This window comes from Lichenostomus cassidix, chromosome 14 (assembly GCF_008360975.1).
Source record: "Lichenostomus cassidix isolate B80296 chromosome 14, HeHo_3.0, whole genome shotgun sequence".
NCBI lineage: Eukaryota > Metazoa > Chordata > Aves > Passeriformes > Meliphagidae > Lichenostomus > Lichenostomus cassidix.
The window spans coordinates 4679235-4698459 of record NC_139495.1 but is presented as its reverse complement, the minus strand read 5'-3'; the positions used below and the strand labels follow the sequence as shown (position 1 = coordinate 4698459).

Genomic DNA, 19225 nt, shown 5'->3' with positions numbered 1-19225 from the left:
ACTTTGGCATGAGGGAATCTGGGGACAGACAACTTGTAGTGATGGAGTTGCTTAACATGCTAACACTTTTTAGGCTCCAAGAAGGAAAGTCCTAGAGAGAGTCATCCAAAAAGACAACTGCATCTGTGTGATTTGCCTCTGGCATCCAACCTCTCTGATGGCATGGCCAGAGATCCAGGTGTGACAGTGCAGTCAGCACAGGCTGCCCAAAGGGATGGAGGGAAGGGAAGCTCCATGCTGGGAGTACTCAGGCACATCAGATAGAAAAACCACAGCACAGGGACCACACCAGGCTCTGCAGCTGCTCTGCACCTCCCCATCCCTACCTGCAGAGTGAACTTCTCCAGCTTCATTTCCAGAGATCTGTTCTCCTCTGCCAGCTTGCTGCGCTCAGCTTCCAGCTCCTCAATTTTCAGCCTGGAGAAGAAGGGAAAATTAATAGCCTTTGGGTGGCCCTGCACAGTCCCACAACAAATAATCAAGTAAAGCACAAAATCAGATTATTCCTGCATTCAGTACCACAAAACTGCACTGCTTAGGCAGCTAAAACATATGGTTAGAAGTGACGTATTTATATGATGAGAATATAATTTGTAAAAGTATATTAAAAGTATACAACCTGAATATAAAGCAAGTTCAGCTTGGATACCTTCTGAAGCACAGATTGAGTCTACACCATCATGTTTAATAACCACCAACAGTTAAAACCTCCATGAGGCATCAAATCTCTTTTGAATCTGATTTATACTTTTGGCCTTCACAACACTCCTTGGCAGTAAGTTTCACAATTTAATTATGTGCTGTATGAAAAATTAGTTCAGTTTGTTTTAGACTTCACATGTGATTATTTCACTGAGTGCCCGTTAGTTCTGCTGTGAAAAGTTGTGAATAATTTTACCACACTCCTCTCTCCACACTACATTACAGGCCTCCTCTATTATTTCCTGAAGAATCTCAGTTTAATCTTCCTTCACATCAAGGATTTTCCATATTTTTATTGTTCTTCCTTGTTCCTTCAAGTTTTATATAGACTTTTTACCATGAAATAACCCAGAACTGCAAACAGCACTCAGACATATTCAGTGATACAATGAAGATTTCTGCTTTATTCTCAACTTCCTTTCCAATAACTTCTAGTATTCTACTTGTATTTTTAACTATGGAGCACCTACCTGATATTTTTAGAGAGCTGTAAGATCTCTTTCCTGAGTGACAACAGCTCATCTAGAGCTCTCTGTAGTAGGAGTAAAAGCAAGGGTGTTTTTTCTTATGTGCACGGGTTTGGCAATTATTAACATGCAACTTCATCTCCCATCTCAAGCAGCACCATAAGCTTTCTTCTGAATTCTGAATGCTCTGATAAGCTGAATAATTTCATATTATCTCTCATATAAATTCTGCCACCTCACTACTCACAAACCCCTTTTTTGTGTTGGACAAGCTCCCAGTCAAAACCATCCTAGGACCTAGTGGAAAAACCCTTGGTGTTGTGAAAACATTTAGTCTTCGATTTTTCGTATTTCAACTTTGTATTACATAAGCAAATTAATGGAAGAAAAATGCATAAAGTTTTACAAAATATATTATATTATCTGTGGCTCAGGAAATCCTGGAAAGAAAGCACTAGAAGCCAGGAGAGCCTCCTGGCAAGGTACCCAGAGTACAAACTCTTGATGCTGCTTCAAGACCCTTCCCTTCCACAAGTTAACTTCTTGGGATTAATTGTACAACTAATATAGAATAACATTGATCTTTGGATTCCATTTTCTCTGGATCCTTTTTTCAGAATATTCTTAAAAAATTAATTATCTTGCTTAATAATAATCACTTTTAAATGACCTAAATTAAGCTGAAAATCTTTGCACCGTCATAATAAAGAATACACCCATCTGCCAATATCCCAAAATTATGCAACAGCAATTTCAGGTACAAGGAAGAATTCATCTCTCCTATTCATTTGGCAACAGTTCCAAACTTTTCCATAGAAGCAGGTTGATCTACATCCTGTTCAGCACAGATATGTCTCCTTTATAAATATGCAGCTTGGATTACCTAAATTATTTGTAAGCCTGACCCCTGCTGGCAATTTTCAAATATTATAAAGTACCATCTTTTCCCACTCTTAGAAGCTTCTAAAATGCCGAGGAGCAGTTTCAGCACTGTCCAGGCCATTAAAAAATATCATCAATAACTTTCAGAAGAGACACAAAGCTAGTGGGGATGGAGGATGCTGAAGCAGGAGACTGAAAAGGTCAGGAAAAATGGAAATTCAAAGTGGAATTAATGCTTTTAACGGTGCATTTCTAAATGGATTGCAGAACAGGCAGCAAGAAAAGCAATGCTCTTCTCTGAGGAACAGCAGCGCAACAGCTCCTGAAAGGTCAGAGCCACACACAGGACTCTCATCAGTACTTTCTCCATCCTTGACATGCTGAATTTTAATTGGGAACAAATTTCTCCCCATCCAGCCTCACTGACAACCTGACACTGCTGTTATCTGCCTGCAGGACTTGTCTCTGTGGGGAGGTTTAAACTCAGACCTCTCAGCCGCCCTTTGAAAATCATTCATAGCAGTGACCAGAAAACACTTCCCAAAGACCTGAGACACAGCTGTAATGAGGGCAGATTCGAGCCATTACATTTTTGTGCTATTTCACCTGCAATTTTAGGATTCAATAATCTGCTCGTGCCCTTTGTGCCTCACTGCTGAGCCAGCGGTGATTCAAAGCCCAGGGCACTCCCAGTCAGGCAGCAGGAATCACAGAATCCTGGAACAGTTTGGGGTGGAAGGGACTGCAAAAGTCATTTAGTTCCCCACTCTGCCATGGGCAGGGACACCTTCCATTGTCCCAGGTTGTTCCAAGCCTCATCCAACCTGGCCTTGGACACTTCAGGGATGGGGCAGCCACAGCTTCTTTGGGCAACGTGTGCCAGAGCCTCCCCACCGTCATAGGGAAGAATTTCTTCCCAATATCTGATCCAACCCTGGCCTGTGTCAGTTTGAACCATTTCCCCTTGTGCTACCACTGCATGCCATGGTGAAAAGCCCCTCTCCAACTCTTGTAGCCCCTTTAGGTACTGAAAGGCCATGATAAAGTCACTCTGGGGACTCCTCTTCTCTGGACTGAACAACTTGGTTGGGATTGTTCCCACCCCGAGCACCTACTCTGTGAGCAGCACCAGGCACAGGAGCACCTGAGCTGAGGGTCACAGCCTGTTGCCCCTGAGCATGGCCTTGGGCTCACCCCTCAGGTGTCTGCTCCTTCCCAGGGTCCCAGCTAGGGGGACATCCTCCTTTCCTGACACCATGGAGAGCTCCCACTCTGCTCCAGACAAGGTCAGCTCACTGGGAGCTCCCTGGCTCTCCTTCAGACACAAAACCTGCTGCTTCCTCTGCACTGGGAACAAGAACACTGCTGTAACTTCTTTGTACCATGAGGATTTTAGGACTGACTAGTGCTTTCATCATTTATCCCTCTCCTAACTTATTTTTAACACTGTTAAGTGTCCTGGATCTCCAGTGGGAAAGCGTTCAGAACCATTAGCAAACAGTTTGTGCTATTCCAGCTCTGCCTCCCAGCCCCCTGGGGAACACTTCCCAATGGCAAAGAGAGAGAAGCAAGGGAAATCCTGTCTATATATAAACACAGCAAAGCATTTGCAGCTGGTGGTTAAGATATGGAAGTCAAATATTGAAAAATATTTACTGGTTTGGCATTTGGATTTGTTTCATTTACACAAGTTCAGGTACAGGGATGATTGTGTTCTGCTTTGGGCCTTGGTTCACACACTTTGTGCCTTTTCCATCCAGGGACACCTGCACAAGAGAGGTGATGCTATTTTATCACCAATTTGCAATCCTCAACTTGTTACGTATTGGAGTTACTTTCAGGTAGGGAGAACAACGCAACACAAAAATCAGGGTACAGAAACACCAGGGTACAGCACAATCATCTGCCAGCTCAAGTTTTGGTCCAGAATGCTCTGGGTTAAAAGGGACCTTAAAGATCATTCTGTTCCAGCTCCCCCACCATGGGCAGGGACACCTTCCACTAAACCAAGTTCCTCTCCAAGCCCCATCCAATGTGGCCTTGAATGCTGGTGTCTATTCTAGAAACAGCTTTGTGCCACAAGGAAGGAAGAAACATCAGCTCCTTTCTGAAATATCAACATAATTCTCAAGTTCTCAAATGGGAAAAACCTATTTGAATCAATTTCTGGAGAATGCATGAACCTCTCTATGCAGGGGTTTGAAAACATGAAAATATTGAATCTCTGGCACAGATCTCTTCACATGTCTGGAAGATTTTCCTGTATCAGACAGCTCAACCCAGAGCTGAAGGCTCCACAGGCATAAGATAAATTGATGCCACCTCCACAACCTTTCACAAGACCAAATTTAGTGCAAGAATACAGATTCACTGGCATTTGCTGAGCCTCATGGATATTCCCACTTTTAAAAACTGAGCTTTATATTGCCTCCATTGCGTGTTTCATTATCTCAAATCAGAAGAGGGAATGAGGAAAAAAAAACCCACCTACAGCCTCAGGTCTCCTGAAATGACACTTGTGAGGATCAGGAGACATCCCACTGTGTGTGTTCAGTCTGTCTAAAAACCTCAGATCGTGAGACAAGGCTGCTCCTACTCTAGAAAGGAAAAAAGGGGGCAATCTGTTGGATTTTCAACAACATCCAAGAGCTCCTAGTCTCTGTCAGTCCAGAGCTTTTCAGTGGAATTAACCAGTGAAAACTCCCCCCTGCCACCACCCTTTTATCTTTGTTTTATTGTTTTTTAATGTTCTCAGCTGTGCTATGTGGTCGCCTGTGGGTATCACCGAGGAGGACATGTCTCACAGAGGCCCCATCTGCGAAGGGGACATGGCCATGTGGAAAAGCTATTGCTGAACAAGAAACTACTGAATGGAGCAGAAAATGTATGTGTTGGGAAGATGCTATTAAGGGATCCAGATGGCATTGAGATGGTGTTAGGAGCGGAGCAGACAGAATTCCAGCAAGTGTGACTAATGGGCATTGGCAAGGACATGAATTTCTTTTGAATTACTGTAACTCTACCCAGTCACTAAATCCACAGAAAACATTTAGGATTTACTGGGGTTGCAGTTTGACAGCAGAAAGAAAAAGTTCAGATTTGTTCCAACTGAGAAGGTCCTTCAGCTGTTGCCACTTAAGTCTTTAATGAAGTTTTTTTCAAAAATATATTCCTTTTTATTTACAGATTCTGAAATACCAGTTTCTGCAGTTACCACCTTCCCTTTAAAAGGTGCTAATGCCCAAATGCTGTACCCTACAGTGCAGGAACTCAATGGATTGACCACTGTTTCTTTTCATAGGATCTACAGAATATAAACAAATATTATTTCAGAGGGAGCAGCAAAAAGTGTGAGAAATGACAGCATTAGCACTGGCTTTTATTGTCTCTCCAGAAACGATGGTGGAGGGAGAGAGTTTCACATTTAAAGTTATAAAAGGTCTGACGAAATAGCACTTTGTTCTCAAGAGAAGGAGGAAAAACTGATAAAGTCTTTCAAGTTTCTGGCTGAAAATTTACTTTCCATACTAAAGAAAAATGAGACAAAAGATATATTTTTAAAAGCTCTCGTTCACTCACAGGAGGTGAATACAGATTCAAAGGATTAATATGAATTTTTTTTTTTTCTCCTTTATGTCCCTCCTGCTTTTGTTTTCAGAAGTTAGCTCCTAACCATGGGGTCTATATGGAAATGCCTGGAGGCTCAACAGTTCATTCCTGTTCTGCACACTCCTCTTGCTGTGGTTTCTCCCTGTTTTTCACATTCCTTTGTGACACAGCTAACACGAGAGGAGGAGCCCAGAGGAGCAGACACATCATCCTGTAGGTTATGGGATTTCAAAGACTACAATAAACTACAGAAATGGAAATAACTCCCTCATAAGCTGTGACATTTCTTTCCCACTTTGCAATTTGGAAGTTTGCATTCTTTCTGCTGTTTTTTTCCCAGAATTAGTATCTGGCAGTGGTGTGTAGAAGGAAGGAGTAACAGCAGAGCTTGTGCTGTTGTCCTTAATAGCTACATAAAATTGAGTAAACTGCTGCTGTTGAGGCCCACAGGAGGAGGATGAGCACAGCAGACCTAATTCCCTTCCCATTCTGATCCCTGTTCTCCTCCAAACCCCCTCTGTTCTTTAATCACAGCCACCCAGTTCACTGCTGCTGTATGGAGAGCACACATCAGGGAGTGCTCTGATGTGGATCACAGCACATTATTCCTGAACCCCAAAGAACTGGGAGAATACAGCAATTTATTCTGTGTTCCTTTGAGAAGGAGCCTCTTCTGTGAAGAAAGAACTTGGCCCAGTTTCTTGTCCAATGCACAGAAAATGCAAAATAAAGTCCAACCCTATCCATTGACTGCTTAAGTCTAGAAACATAAGAAAAAATCTTTTTTTAGTTGATTCTGCAATGTTGTGGAGTGTTTGAGAGTGTGAGGAGATGTCTGAAGGAGCAATAGAAGCTAATAGCAAGGAAAAAGGAGCAGGGATTGGCTGACAGTGCTCCAGCAGAAAGAGAATGCCTTGCACCAAGTCATTTACTATCAGAGCTAAGCAGTGGAAAGGGTGATCAAAATCAAACAAATCCATGCTTTGTGGAACAGCTCTGTAGCTAAATAACCAGCATCAAAGCCTGGAACAAGTATTTAAATCAGCCACAACAACAAAAAGTGGTTCAGTAAAAGATGACAGAAAAAAGCAGTCTGGAATTAGAACCTGGGACTGTAGCTGCTGTGCATCCACATCCTTGGGATCAAGTGAGAGAAGAAAAGACAAAATATCAACATGAAACAACTGCAGAGGCTCAGCCTCTTTGCTGAAACAGCCTTCAGAGTATGGCACATCACTGGAAAACAGCTCTGCCCCATCACCCCACTGGGAATTGGTCTGGGTTTGGGACATACTTTGTGTGGAAGGTTTGACACCATTTCATGGAAGGAGGTGAGAGATGAGGTTAGCAGTCAAAGAAATTCCTTTAAAAAAAAGGGAAAAACATTATCTTGGAGCTTTAGGGCTACTATTGAGCTGAATCAAGCACCATGATCCCATAACAAGGAGGTATTTGCAAGCTCCATGCATCCCTGCCCAGGAAATAGATTTTAGTTCAGGGTAGTGCCAGATCTCTCCATCCCCACTGCCAGAGCCTGCCACAATGTGGAGTGGTCTGGACTATGTGGCAATCCAGCTGCTCCCCCTACACACTGTCCCTGAAGCTGCTCAGTTAAGAGATGGCAAATGCTGTTTAGGGAAGCTAAGCACCAAATAATGAGTCCTGGAGGGGAAATAAAGAGCCTGAATGTCTCTCAGATGAAAGGGTGCTGCAGCAATACCAACCAGGGAGGGAGAGACCAGGGAGGCACTGTAGAAAAACTGCAAACCTGCAGGTCCCAGAAGACAGCAAATATGCTGCTAGCTTTACTGATAGACAGGCATGTTATTAATCAGGAGTGACAGGTTTAATGCTGCCCAGGAGGTGCTGAACACTCCTGCAGCAGTGTAAACCTCAGGTTTCAGAGGGTCCAGTGTGCCTCAGCAAAGGAAAAGCCTGAATGAGTTAACAAACCCCCACAATAGGCAAAAGCTGATGGAGACAGGTTTATCTACCTGAAAAAGGGAAGCCATAGCATTCTATCCTTTAGCAGAATTCAAACATATGATAGAATAAAAAAAAAAAAAAAAAAAGATGTATGCCTTGGGCCTCCAGAACTATTACAGCACCGTGAGGGAACTATAGGAGTGAGTCCCCAAGATTAGGTGTACAGCCCTAAAATGTATTGGAATAGCTTAGCTGAACATGTGTTATTTTCAAACACCTCCCTCCTCCTATGGAACTGGGCTTTCAAAGCTGTAAAACAAGCTCCAGAGGCAATGCACAAGAGCAAAGCCATAACATACAGGCCAGTAATTTCTGCTTTCTGCAGGATTTCTGCTTGCTGCAAAATCTTGCTTTCAGTCCTATGAGGCAGTCACACTTTATTGTGATGGAGCTGAAAATATAAAAGAATTAAGAAGTAAAACTCCAGCCGAAGTCTTACATCAGCTCAGAATAAAATACTCAGCCTGTCAGGACCTGATTTGCGCAACTTAAATAAAAGGAACTTTATTAAACATGCAGAAACAGATGAACTTTTCTGTGCTCGGTATTTATTGTGTCACCTGCTTTGCAATGGAAGCTATAAATGCTTTAATAAATACATGGGAAGGTTGTTTAGCTTCACTGTAGCTTTTGTGAATGCTCATGTATCCTCTGCTGAAATGCTGTTTTGTAACTCCTCTTTCACTGAATCACAACAGGTACCCCTCTGCCATCTCCAGCAATGCACAAGGGGAAACATCCCTCTTTTATCTCCAGTGCTACACATGCATCAGCAGTACAAAAGCTGGATTCTGAACCTCTTCACACACATGCCAACAGATCCTGTATTTACAGTTGAGATTTGGTCAAAATAAGAAATAAACAGCAATGCTGTTTCCACAGGGAAGTCAACAGGGGGAATAGTGATGCAGGAGCCAGTGTTATGAATTAACTGACAGCAAAAGACCCCAAACATTAAAAGGAAAGAGCCTGAAGCCTCCCAAAAGAGAGTAAAGCTTGTGAAATACCTAAATGCAGGACAGATTATGAGCTGAGTGTTTCTGCTAATGCTTCATGGGGTTCTCATGTCCATAAAAGCTGGTGAGAAAGTAAAATGTGTGCTCAGGAAAAGAACATCCTACCTCAAGACTATAAGGAAAAGATGTTCTGATCCACGGTCTCACCCCATGCCCTGAATAGCAGGCAGCCTATGGACACAGGCAGTCTACACACATAAACTCCTTCATGCACTGTACCCCAGTGAGCTCCTGTTCACCAGGAGATGACAATGACCACAGCAGGCACTGAAACCACCCTGGACATTTCCCTTCCCATTAGTTCCAGAGAAAAGAGCAGGATCTGCTCAGGCTTCCCCTTGCTTTGCCTACCTGAGCGTGTCCACCTCTTCCTTGGTGATGACAGAGCTCTGCTCAGCTGTGCACTGCTGAGACTTCAGGACCTTCATCTCCACCTCCAGCTGCACAAGAGAAAAGGCATTAGTTCCTCCAGCACTGCTAAGGGGCACACATGAACAGCAAAGGGAGGAGGAAATCATGATGTTCTGCACAGATCAGACTTCTCATGACACAGATGTGATGCACAACTTGTCTCGTGTTGAATGTCAAAACCTCACTTAACCCTGCTTCCCTTTGCAATTCCCTCTGCCTTCCCCAAAATTTTCTCCTCAGTAGATGAGGCACAGAAAGTTGAATGTTACTAGCAAAGTTTCTGCTTCTTTTACAGACGTTTCCCCTATTTTCCCCCACGGATAATAGGATGAAGAAGACTCTGTGGCATCAGGAGCTCACTGGTATGTGAGATTTGGTATTGACAGTTCAACCTCATTCAATTCCTCCCCCAGAAGAAATGAAGCACAGGATTACTCTGTCTTGTCCACGACAGCTCTGAGACACACACATTGAATCCAAAAGAGTGGGGAATATTTCCAGCACTTTTCAATATACACTTCTAGCTCTTGCTGCTCAGGTAGCACTGGCTGAACAAACAAACAATTAAGAATACTTTCTGCCTCTGGCCTTGTTTGGGAAGGAACTTACAAAAAAGTATTTCAAAACTCTACAGACATGAGAACTTCTTACCCAGACTCTACAATTCCCAGGCTCCCTGACTTGTAGCAGCCTGGATCCCTCATTCAGAGATCAAGACAATGCACAGGTTGATAAACTCCATATGTTACTTGTTTCTAAACCCCTCAAAAAATGAATTATTATGAAGGCTACGCAGACACAAACTACCTAGAGGATAGTCAAACTGCTATTCCAACACCTTCTCCCAGTCTAGACCTCCTTCACACGTTCATCCTTGAGATTCTGGACTTCCTTTTGTCATCTGTCTTTTTACCACCTGTCGACTAATTCCCCTAATAAATCTATTGACAGTAACTATAGATTACTGTCAATAATCTATAGGAGGAAAATCATAAGCAATCCAGCCTTAATTACAGATGCAAAACTTATGACCACAGAGAGTTCAGCACTCAGCATCAGGGAAATAATCCATTAATACACCATTCCCTGCAACAGCAGAGATTAGACTTGTAGAGCAAAATCACATTGCAATGGCAAACTTCTGCAAGCTTTTTCAGAAACTCTCCAATTTTACAAGGATCTTGTCATGGGCAGTCATATTGCTCAGACAGAAGTGAAGTTCTGACACGCTGCCTCTTCGCCCTTCTGTGATCCCAGAAAAGACAGGCAGAGCATGGCAGTGCTGCTGGCAGGAAAGGCTGGAAAATGGATGGTTGGATTATTCTCCCACCCCTTTCTGACACCAAAGGAACAGAGCAGGAGAAAGAGAGCATCAAAAAGATGTTTTAGCTTAATTCCCCCTGGCACCCCAAAAATCCCTGCATCCTCCCCCTCCCTGTCAAAAAACATCCAGGAATAAAAAATAAGCAAAGGCCCACCTGCATCATCAGGCTGTACAAATGTTAATGCATATTAGCTGCCTGATAAGATTATCACAGCCAGAAATGCTTCCCTCAATTTTCTGATTACTGAGCTTATCTCTCCCAGCTCAGCCCATCACAGATGGCTGGGGATAAAGCAAGCACACCAGATAATTCCAGGAATGTGAATAAAAGGTACTGGGATGAGGAGCAGGCTTCAATTCCAACCTACTTCTAGCAGGAAAACACTCATTATGCCTCCTGTTTCCCGTGTCTGCTGAAGCCTGGATGTGTTTGCTGTGAGGAGTTTGGGGATGTTTTCTGGGATGAGTGAGGAGAGCATTTGAAGATGGAGGGGCTGGTGAGTGTTTTATCACTGGCTAAGAGGGCTCAGCCTCGAGTCCATGTGCCACCTGCTCACCCACACGAGCAGATAAATCCCAGCCACCTTCTCAGGGGACAAGGGGGACACGGGTGGGCAAGGAATCTGTGATGTGGAGTCTCTGGGGATGGTTTCACAGGGAGGGGAAAAAACAGAGTGGGTAACAGGAAAAGGAGATGGGAGCTTGTGAGAAGCCTCTCACTTGATACACAGCAGTGACAAATTAGTGCCAGGTACGCTCAGCAGCGGCAGCAGGAGATTCTGCTGGGTTTCTAAGAATAAGCTGTTGAAGGAGAATGAGGAGGGAAGGGCACATGGGCTGTAAGGGCATTTCATCTCATTTTTATGTCCTCCCAATTTGCAAGCACCTGGATTTCAGTGCCTGGACTGAAAATGTGATGTGCCTGAGGTGAGAAGGGAGAGGAGGACATGCTGATATCACTACAGATGAAACTGGCTCGAGCAGTGAGCTGTTGACACGAATCTGCTTTCCAGAACTAGGATTAAAACTACTGGAGAGTTTTGAGTTCAGGCCAAGACACAACTTTGTGCCACAGGAAATTATTGCCATTCAGGCCTCGCTAACGGTTTATGAAGTAAGAAAGTAAAACAATTAAGGTATTAAATACTTCATTCAAAATGTGTCGTTTCCAGGCTTCATCCCTAGCAATTGTTAGGAAAACATCCTTTACTGCCAATTTCACCAAAGATATTAAAAATGTAATTTATATCTTTTCCAGGACAGAAATAGTTGAGATGAGATGGAATGGCTTACTGTTGGGACCTAATTCTGCTTTTCTGAAGGCAACACAGCACAAGCAAGACACAAGAATTAGAGAACAGCTAAAAATAAGGAATCTGTTGATAAAGCCCAAGAGGTGAGGAGGTTCCCAGGACTATTCCATTTGACACAGCCTCAGGATAGCTCCGAGGACGGAGCATAAAATAATGATGAGCATAAAATAATTCATCACAGGGGCACTTTGTCCCTTCCTGTCTGTTTGTCCTCTCAGTACCTGTGCCAAAGAGCAGCCTCAAGAAGGGATAAGGAGAGGAAGAGCCAAACCCCTCCTGCTGCTTTCTCTGCCTAATTCCCATCACATCCCTTTCCCTAAATTAATTTCCAGTCCTGGTCTCTCTTGTTCACCACACACTACTTTCAGCAGGCATTTTATGCTTTTTGAACCAACCCACTACTCCTGGTTAAACTCTTCCAATTTTTATCAATAATTTTATGTAACTGGCCGAGTTAAACTTTTATTGCTTTGAATACATTAAACTAGTAGAAGTCATTACCAAGCAGAGAGGGGAAAAGGGCTGCTCAAATTACAGCTCATTGCTGTATTCCCCCATTCCATACCAAACGACCCAGGTCAGCCTTGATGTTTTAACTGGCATTGAGAGCAGACAGGGAAGAGTGTTGTGAAATACAGCATTGCACCTCTTATCCTGAAAGCTGCACAAGAGGGACCTAAGGACCTAAAAGATCTGCAGGAACTTCAGGGATTATATCACCCACAATCAGACCCTCAGTCATATTCCCACCATAAGAACACATTAGCAACTTGAAAAGAAACCAAGTTGGTATTTTAATATTTTTTAAAGTTATGTAAGGTTTTTATGATAAGGTAGGATGATGAGTACTATCAGAACCCATGAATGAATAAAACACGTGAACAGGTACTTAATATTTTGAGGATGTGTTGTTCTCAAAATATACTGGGGCCTCTCACTCTCAAACTAAAATGAACCCATTTATTCTGAACCTTTTCTACTCTCTTTAACTTTCTCAAGCATGAATTCCAGTCCAGTTTTACTGCTCTCAATAAAACGTGATCAGGACATGCCCAGTATATAGACTAATTTTAGAATGTCCATTATCACAAATATGCAAGTGCCCCAAAAGATGAAATGCAAATAATTTTTCCAAAATAAGTACTGCCATCATTATTTACCAAAGGAGAAAGAGAAGAAGCAAGAACAAGGATGGATTTTCATCTGGCATTTAATTATACGAAATATCATTCTTCTTTTAGCCTTACTTTTAAACCTGCCTGGACAAGATTCCAAGAAGGTGGTTCTCCTCCAAGTGTTAATGACATAGCAAACACCCACAGCAGGGTAAGAAATATGTTCCTCGCTGGTTCTCCCTTCTGTGGCAATTATTTAAAGACATATGAGATGACAGGAGAAACAAAATTATAAATTCATCTCCTGACAGCTAGAAGAGATGGAACTCTACTTTAGAGAGTTGATTTTCTTGGTATATTCCTGGCATTTATCATTTCTGACCCATATTTTTCCCCTCCAACCAAGTACCCTGAACTTCTGCAATGCCATGGAGCTGCTGTTCCTCACCTCAACCTCAGCAGGTTTCACCATCAACAGAGAAAAGCCTTTCCAGAGCATCTCACTGACCACTGCTGTCCACTCTCCACCTTCAGACTGAGGCTTAGCACAGCCCAGATGAGTCAACCTCAAAAACCACATTTCCAAACTTCTGAAAATTTTAATGCACTGCCCAAAACAACGATCAAATCTCTTGTTCAGATCCCTCATTTTGGGTAGTAAAGAATTCAAAATCTAAAGTCTTTCAACTCACTGCTAAAGGAGTTACATCCTCACAGCTAACTAGGATTTGCATGTTGAAAAAAGCTAAGGGGGCTGGTTTACTCGCCCACATCATGTACACACATTTCACAGAACACATGCTGGAGACATACAGTTATTATTTGAATAATGAGTGCATTTTAGTGAGGGGCTGATACAGCAATCTTATCCTGATGAAGTGTGTCTGCACGTCATTCAGCATTTTTGGAACCGTAAAAAGCAGGAAATGCTGAATCCATTATAAATGTCTAAAGGTTTATTTAACAATGGGCTGATGCAACATCCTTTGAAAGGCCTTCCTCAGCAAAAGAGCTGATTTTGAACAGCAGCACTAAATGGGAACTGAATTGCAGGGAGCCAGCATGGAAAGGTGAATTGAGAGGTTGTGTTGGACTACAAGTCTCAACACTATTCAAGGAGCTATTTCAGGACATAAATATTTAAAATGTATGAACACCAAGCAGGCTTGGAAAGGAAAAGTGTGCACTAAAATAGAGAAGAACAGAGAAGTGAGACCCCGAGCATGACCTGTACACTGAGGTGTGAAACCAGGCAAACCAGGACCTTGATATGACAGTGATGCCATTTGTGCTTCTGTCCATGGCATGTAGCAGAGAGCAAGGATCTCATCTGCCTCTCTTCCCACAGGGCAGCACTGCAAGCTTGGTGCTGTCTACAAGCTTACAAATCTGGCATCAGGGCAGAAATCCAACACACATGGAACACCAGTGAGTTTAATCTGTGTGTCCAGCAATACCAGAGGGTATTAAGACACCATGCTGAACACTTCAGAGTTCATTCTGCTCAGCAAAAGCAGCACCACCTCTTCCATATGCCCATCCCACTGGCATTCTGAAGGGCTGTTCCCCCAAAACATCTGCAGAGAAGCACACACAGGGACAACTAAGCCTTGCCAGATTTCCTAGTGAACTTTACTCTTCTTCAAAAAGTAGGACAATACTCATAAAACAAAATATTGCTTGCCATTTAGAAACAGGCTAAGCAGCCCAGGATTAGCTGGTACATTTTCTTGGGAAAATTAATCCTCTATGCCATTGTGAAACAAAAGCAATAAAGCCAAAGAAAATCAGATATTCAATAAAAAGTGGTTTGGAACTACCCATCTCCCACTTGGCTGAAGCAAAAAATATGGTTTTTTTTCTCTTGGAAGATGAAGGCTGGCTGGATCACAGTCACCAGTCTCTAGGGGTTCCACCATCTGTGACAAACTTGCTGTGCTTTTATCACTGAGAAGTCAGGGCTAGGAGCAACCTCTCAGCAAACACTTTCCTAAAAATGTACTCATGCATATATATTATTGTAGATACACACACACTGGGAAATGGACATATGCTGACTTCTGCTTCGCTCCAATACAGTCTGGATTGTGGCTTTTCTCCTCCTGTTGCAGTAAAAAGAGAGCAATTTTTCAAGTTTATACCAAATGTCATTCTATTTCATTTCCAAATATAATCTCCCAGAGAGAAGGTTCGCTTGCCCTATTTCCAATCTCCAAAGTTAATACACAAATTTATATTCCTTTCTCCCACTCGCTCTCCTAAATTAAGAGGTGTAATTACTAGGAACGCTTGCTACAAACGAATGGAGTGCCAAGGGAGAAGGAGCTGTCAGGGCTGGACGTCTGCAGCAGCCACCCTCCCCTCTCCCCCATCCCTGGAGGATCCTGCTTGTGAGGCAGTTTCCATCTTTCCCATTAGCAGGGGTAGCTCACACATAGGAGCAGACAACCTCTCCTTTTCCAGGCAGGACAATCATAAGGGACAAAATGACAAAACTATCTTCAGCCTGCCAAGGAGCCACTGGTGCTTGCCAGGATGATTCCTGCCAAACCCACCTTTTGCCTCTTCCCAGCTCTGCTGACCTCTCGGGTGAAGTCAGGGCTCCTTAATGACAGTGAGAAATGCAGATCTGTGATCTAAAAATTCAGCCCCAGTCTCATCACTCTCCCCCTTCCTCATATCCAGCACCCTCTCCAAAGGAAGATTGATTATTATAATCAGACTTAGCTCTGACACAGCATTTGCATTTTCAAAGCACAGCACAGTCATTAACTAATTCATCTACCCCAAGGGAGCCTTAACGAGCGTTCACCTCTCTCCCCTCTGATTCCCAATCTGCAGGCAGCCTGCAGCTTTCCTTCCAACACCTCCCCTCCACATTGTGTGGCACCAGCACAACTTGGGGAAACTCCAGACAGCCTCAGGGAGCCAAACTCAGCCCTGCTGCAAGGGAGCAAGAGGACAAATGCACAGACACCCTATTTTAACCAGCCACCCTACGGTTTCCATATGTAATCAGTGGGACAGGGTATGGCAGGAGACAGTTTGTTCTGCTAAGTAAGGTCAGTGCCACAGGGGTCCCAAAATAACCACAGTCCTGTCCAGCTGCAGGCATGTGAAGAAGGAACCACCATCACATCACACCCCAAAGCCCCAGGCTCCTCCTGCACAGCCCATCCAACAAGCTCTTCCCCAAACACCTGCAGCACACCTTTGCTCCAAGACTTGACCTCCTGCCCCTCTCAAATGTCTTCTCACATCCCAACACCACCTGATGCTGACTCTCCCCACCCACCCACCTTCCCTGGTGCTCTATTTATTTCTTTTTAGTAATCTGGGATGGTTGCAGGATGTGAGTTTGGAAATTAGCACTAGCAGACATTTCAGATGGATGGAAGCTGGCTCAGAGCTCAAAATTAACAAACCTGGAAAGTTCATAGGGAAGAAGAGAAAACATCTTGTACAAGAGACACACCGAGCAAGGGAACTGAAGATGTTAATTTAAACCCATGAGTTTATTCAAGTATAATTACACATTTCAACCCTCACTCCAAGAAAGGAGCAGACAAGGAATCTCTTCCTCTCAGCCTGTCCTGCCCACACTCCCAGGCACTGCTGAGACCTCACTGCCACTGCTTGACAGCAAAACACCTTGACAGCTGCACGGCCAAAACCCCTTTCTTTGCTCTAACAGCTCATTCTGAAGAAGGATCACCTAATTTCCATGTTCATTCAGCTCAGAGCTCTCTGCTGTTATCAGCCTCCCTCCACCACTTTCACCGGGCGTGTAGATGACTGTTGCCTTTAATTACTACCGAAAGCTCCTCCCAGCCAGGGAGAACTAAACAGCTGGTGTCCACCGAGAGAAGGCAACTCTGGAGTAATTAGCCTTAACTGGCTGACACCTCCTACTCATTACTCCTGGTTAGAACAGCAAAACAGAGAATAAGAGCCTGTTTAGGGAACCTGTCAAGGTGCCAGGCTGAATGTGCCACATCCCTGCCCAGTGTAGCCACAGTGTTGCCACAATGGAGTTGTCTGCTCTCAAGAAGAGCATCACACAGATCGTTTCTTTCATGCAGGAATAGGCATTTTTTGCTAGTCTTCTAGCAGCTGTAATTTACAGGCAAAGCAACAAATAAATCTGCAAAGATGTCATACCTCCTCCGTGCAGAGTTTGAATACAGTTTGTTTCCTGAAAATATAGCCTCGAGGAGTTTCTGGAGCATTCAGTCAACAATTCTCATCAAACGGGAGCTTGTAATCCTACCTCTCACTCCCCCCCATTCAGCTTTCTCGTTGAAAAATCATCACATAATAAACAGTCAGAGAAGAATCTATGCAGTTACCAAGCACCTAGGAAGATCAAAGGGGAAAGAGGAATCCAACATCCATTTTTGTTCCTTTGTTTTCTAACACAAATAACAGTGGAATCAATCCTGCTTAATACCAAAAAGAGAGCACAGGAGCCTTCACTGAGTGCTTGAATTTAATCTTCTTTCTCCGACTCACATGGAACAACACACAGCCTGTGCTTTTTGGGAGCAGCTCTCTCGCTCTTGCTGCAGCTCCAGCTCAATTTTGCAGTTCAGTACAGCTGGGAGCACTGTTTGCTGGCACATCTCAGCCAGGGCCAGCAGAGCTGCCTGCTCAAGCTGCTCTCTGAACTCCCAGGGTGGGGAAATGGGAGGATGGGGCAAGGGATGCAGCGATGGGAAAGCAGCAGCTCTCCCATCAGAGCCTCCCAGCTGCTTTCAAGGAAGTGGCAAAGCCTTGATGGAGTCTTGCTCCCCAGACCTTGCCCAGAGAACAGGTTAAGAAGAGCAGGTTGAATGTTTTCTACCTAAATGACCCATCCTGAGATTAGCCTGTGACAAAAAGCAATGGGCTTTTAATGTATAAAAAGTGAGAAATCTCTCTCCTGGTGCCAAACCCCAAAGGTCACAGGGCCCTGCCAAGACTGCTCTGCCCATTTCAGCCTCTCAGGATGATGCCTGCAGGGCTCTTCAGTTGCCAGCAGCAGTCAGAATGAAAGGCAAACAGCAATTCCCTCTCAAATACCGTATGTTCAGCTCTGGTGCCAAAGCACAAACCTGGCATTTTAACCTTTGGTGAACACGTTCTTGCTGCCACCAACAATAAAGCCTGAGGTCCAGCTCAGAGGAAAGGTGTACTGGATGTGCAGGGATGACATTAGCACTGAACACAACATCAACAGGACAGGGCCTGGCAGGAGCTCGATTTTATACAGCCAGTCTTTAGAGGTTAATGAAATATTCATAAATAAGTTAAAATTCTCCTGACAAGCCAGATCCTGTAATACAACAAAGAGTTGTCAGCCTCAATTAAGCGATTCCAAAAAGGCAGGGCTCTGCCATTCATTATTTACCAAGAGGTCATAGGAAAAATTCTGCTCTATGATCCTCTCTTGTCTCTGTGGATAAATTGGGTTTTACAGCTTCTGCTGGAGGACTCTGCTGCCCTGACAGACCCCAGCCTGCCACAGCTACTACCTACCCCCAGCATCCCTCAGCCAAAGGCAAGAAACACTGGGAACAGCACTTCTAAGGACACTGAGACACACAAGGACTGAAAACAAATGATGCAGCAAGCTGATTAGGCTGTCAGTGTAAGGACTAAGTCTTGAAGCTTAAACTTTTTTTTTAAAGCATTTATCTCCCTTTTTGTATACACAAAGCCAGCCCCAGGTAAGAAGAGAAGTATCCAGCAACCTTTGAGCTGCAGGCACATCCTCTGAACATGCCCTCCATGCTCCCCCCAGATCCCATAGCTGGAGAACTTCACATCCTCCCACAAGCTCAGGACAAGCTGTGCTTACAGAATTTTGTTTCTTGCATCAGATCTCTCAGGATGATCTTCTGATGCAGGAACAATTTCCCAAGACTGTGAAAGCAGGAGGAAACTGGTCTCCATCCCTGCCACAAGGAAGCTGTAAATTAGTTGTTACTTTGTCCCATCCTAACATGACTGTTCAACAGTCCCAAGTCTTCCTTTCCCTCTCTGGACATGCACTGGAACTTCATGTTCCTTCTACAGCTTCTCCAAGCTGCCTTTTAAGAAGGCAGAATAAAGGAGCAGAAATGACAGAATCCTAGAGGTCTGCTGGACCTCTCACCTGATTTTCTCAAAGTGCTGAACACAATGTAGAGCTCCTGCATTCTCTGGGAAATTTTAGCTCAGCTAAATCAAACTGAGTCTGAGGTAGCTCATGAACTTCTTACAGGCTCTGTAGAGATGAATGAAGCCTGGAAAAGCACAATTCTTGCATATCTATTGAACAGGCCTTTTGTGTCTCAAGGCTGTGCCTACTATAATAAAGTCTCTGATAATATCCTTATCCTGTTCTCATTTAACCAAGTGACTCAGTGTAACACTCAGA

The 19225-nt window shown here is 43.8% G+C and overlaps 1 protein-coding gene across 5 annotated transcripts in view; it reads right to left on the bottom strand.

The window, feature by feature from the left end:
* The window catches only part of MAD1L1 (mitotic arrest deficient 1 like 1), a 340910-nt gene that overhangs the window by 150751 nt on the left and 170934 nt on the right, over window positions 1–19225 (bottom strand). For all 5 annotated transcript variants that reach the window (XM_085074561.1, XM_085074563.1, XM_085074564.1 and 2 more), the window contains 2 exons: window positions 9014–9102; window positions 327–417 (listed from right to left, as the gene is read on the bottom strand). In XM_085074561.1, the coding sequence (XP_084930687.1) occupies window positions 327–417; window positions 9014–9102 (180 nt within the window). The remainder of the gene's footprint in view (window positions 1–326; window positions 418–9013; window positions 9103–19225) is intronic.